Source organism: Medicago sativa, chromosome 1 (assembly GCF_051527215.1).
Source record: "Medicago sativa cultivar Bolivia chromosome 1, Bolivia_mono, whole genome shotgun sequence".
Taxonomy (NCBI): Eukaryota; Viridiplantae; Streptophyta; class Magnoliopsida; order Fabales; family Fabaceae; genus Medicago; species Medicago sativa.
In genome coordinates, this window is record NC_140749.1 from 54,156,036 (window position 1) to 54,159,610 (window position 3,575).

Here is a 3,575-nt window from a genome sequence, read left to right on the forward strand (position 1 = left end):
TGAAAAAAGGTAAACCGCATAACCTCTCTTGATGATGATGTAGGTAATAACGTTACCAGTGAACAAGGCATGCAAGAAGTAGTGCGGAATTATTTTGTGAATATATTTCAACAACAAAATAGTGAATTTTCTTCTGTAATTGATGTTATTAATACATCCATTTTTGCTATTGATAATGATACACTCACGACACCATTTACAAAGGTCGAGTTTCGAGCTGCTATTTTTTCTATGCATCCGGATAAATGCTCCGGCCCCGATGGATATAGTCCGGGCTTCTACCAACAATTTTGGAATTCATGTGGTGATGATATCTTTAAGGAATGTTGTGGCTGGTTAGATACAGGACAGTTTCCACCTGATTTAAATATTACTAACATTGCACTTATTCCTAAAGGTTCTACGCAGGTTAGCATGAAAGATTGGCGACCCATAGCACTATGCAATGTGCTATATAAAATTATATCTAAGGTTTTAGCAAATAGGTTGAAGAACGTATTGTCTCAATGCATCTCTGATAACCAGTCTGCGTTTGTTCCTGGTCGCTCCATTCTAGATAATGCTATGGTAGCCATTGAAGTTCTACACTTCATGAAAGCCAAGACACGCGGGGAAGATAGGTATGTTGCTCTCAAATTTGATATTAGCAAGCCTATGATCGGATGGATTGGAATTACTTGATGGCTGTTTTAAATAAAGTGGGTTTTCATCAGCGTTGGATTCAATGGATGAGTATGTGTGTAGAGTCAGTCGATTATTTTGTGCTTGTTAATGGTGAACAGGTTGGCCCTATTATTCCAGGGCGTGGTCTACTTCAAGGGGATCCTCTTTCCCCAAATTTGTTTATTATTTGCGCAGAAGGCTTATCAACGCTCATCCAAGATGCTGAGAGGAGAGGTGTCCTTACGGGAACAAAGGTTTGTCGTCAAGTACCTTCTGTTTCTCATCTTTTGTTCGCTGATGATTGTTTTCTATTTTTTAAAGCTACTGAGGAGCATGCACATATTATGAAAAATATATTATCCACTTATGAGTTAGCCTCGGGTCAAGCGATCAGTTTTCCAAAATCAGAGATCTATTGTAGCCGCAATGTCCCTAATGATCTTAAAATCACTATCACTGACATCCTTGGAGTTCAGGTTGTTTTGGGTACAAGTAAATATCTGGGTCTACCTTCTATGATCGGTCGTGACCGTAAAGCTACCTTTGCATATATTAAGGATCGCGTTTGGCAGAAAATTAATTCCTGGAGTGGTAAGTGTCTTTTGAAAGCGGGTCGTGAGGTAATGATAAAGTCTGTTTTGCAATCTATTCCCACTTATGCGATGAGTATTTTTCATCTACCTAGTACTTTGATTGACTCTATTGAAAAGATGATGAATTCCTTTTGGTGGGACAATGGTAAAACGACGCAAAGAGGGATACATTGGATGAATTGGGAGAAGCTGTCGGCACCAAAAATTCATGGAGGTATGGGTTTCAAAGATCTCTCTGCTTTTAATTTAGCTATGTTGGGGAAACAGGGATGGAAACTTATTACGGAACCGGATTCTCTTGTTGCTCGAATTTTTAAAGCTCGTTATTTCCCGTCTGGTTCCTATCTAACAGCTACTGTTGGACATAATCCGAGCTATGTTTGGCTCAGCATCATGCGTGCTAGATTTATAGTACGTGGGGGAGCACGATGGAGCATAGGCTCAGGTACTACCATTCCCATTCTTAACAAACCTTGGTTGACAAATGGGGAGTTTATTAGCAGCGATATTCAAGGTGCTCACTTCGTCCATAACTTCACTATTAATAGTCTGATGAATTTGGAAGATAAAAGCTGGAATGAGCAGGTGGTTAGACAGGTATTTAGCGTGGATATTGCAGATAAAATACTTCATACGCCACTTATTCCTCAGGTCGAAGAAGATAGATTTATTTGTACGTAGTGCTTACCGGTTGTGTGTAACAGATCTAATTGATTCTTCCCATTTATGGCGTCCGGGGTATTGGTCTGGAATTTGGAACCTTAAAGTTCCACCGAAGGTTAAGAATTTACTTTGGCGTATGTGTCAAGGATGTTTACCGACGCGTGTCCGTCTGTTGGATAAAGGTGTCGTATGCCCCACTAATTGTTCTAGTTGTGACTCTATTCATGAGGATCTTTTGCATGTTTTCTTCTACTGTCCTTTTGCTATACAGGTATGGAACAGGACCGGCCTTTGGAGCTCGGTGCAACATGCTCTCATTCATACAACTTCAGCTACAGATGCTATTTTCTATCTTCTAGAGAATTTGTCTGTTGAGTTTTCTCAACGCCTGTCAACTGTTATGTGGAGCTTGTGGAAACACCGCAACCTTAAAGTTTGGGACGATGTTACAGAAACAAGTGTCGTGGTTGTCGAGCGTGCTAGGAACATGATTACGGATTGGCAACTAGTGAATGCGTCGGAAATTCTTGCATCCCACTCGCCTTCTCAGCATCCAATGGTCGTGCATATGGGGATCTCCACCTCACACCAACGAAACAGAATCTTGTGGCAGCCCCCTATGACAGGTAGATATAAATGTAATATTGACGCAACCTTTTCTTCTCATCTTAACCGTACAGGTATTGGCGTCTGTGTTCGCGACTCGGAAGGTACGTTGGTTCTGGCTAAGATTTTTACATATCCTTGTACTGTTTCAGCGGATGTGGGTGAAGCTTTAGGGCTGCACGCTGCTTTACAATGGTTGAGCGATATGTCGTTTGATAATGTGGACTTTGAAACAGACTCTAAGTTAACGGTTGATGCCTTCCAGTCTACTCGAAACGACTTGTCTGAATTTGGTTGTATCATTTCTTCCTGTCGTTCTTTGTTTCGCAATTTATTTTCTAACTCTAGGGTGGAGTTTGTTAGGCGACAAGCCAACGCGGTGGCTTATACTCTTGCACGAGAGGCCACGTGTTCCGCTAGTTCCGCCGTTTATTATGAAATACCCACTTGTATTGAGACTCTTATTATCAATGAAATGCTATAAGCACGTTTCCCTAAAAAAAAAGTAATTCACATAGAGTACAATTGAAAATAAATTAATATTCCTTTGAAAATAAAAAAAGGCTTAAATATGAATTTCGTCCCTGTAATATAGGCGTGTTTTGATTTTCGTCCCTGTAAAAAAAAAGTTTGAATTACGTCCCTGTAAAAAAATTTTTGTTTGAAAATGGTCCCTGGGTCCACTGTAGCGCTGATGTGGCATGTCATTCGCCACGTGGCAGTTGCTGACTGTGCAACTTTTGCCACGTGGCACTGACGTGGCGTGCCACATAATATTAAATTTTAAAAAATATTTTAAAAATTCTGAAAATTGTTTTTAAAATTAAAAAATATGAAAATAATTTTAAAAGTCATAAAAAATTACCGAAAAAATTCTGAAAATTATAAAAAATTTCCGAAAAATCTGAAAATAAATTTAAAAATCATAAAATATTTCCGAAAAAATCTGAAAATTATAAAAATTTTCCAAAAAATCTGAAAATAAATTTAAAAATCATAAAAAATTTCCGAAAAATCTGAAAATAAATTTAAAAATCATAAAAAGATTTC

The 3,575-nt window shown here is 38.6% G+C and overlaps 1 protein-coding gene across 1 annotated transcript; it reads left to right on the plus strand.

Annotated features, from left to right (window-relative positions):
* Window positions 1–680: 680 nt before the first annotated feature.
* On the plus strand, window positions 681–3,009 carry LOC146955403 (uncharacterized). Its single transcript, XM_085748391.1, has 2 exons — window positions 681–1,853; window positions 2,191–3,009. Exons 1-2 carry the CDS (start codon window positions 681–683, stop codon window positions 3,007–3,009), a joined length of 1,992 nt encoding a protein of 663 aa, XP_085604517.1.
* The last annotated feature ends 566 nt before the right edge of the window (window positions 3,010–3,575 follow it).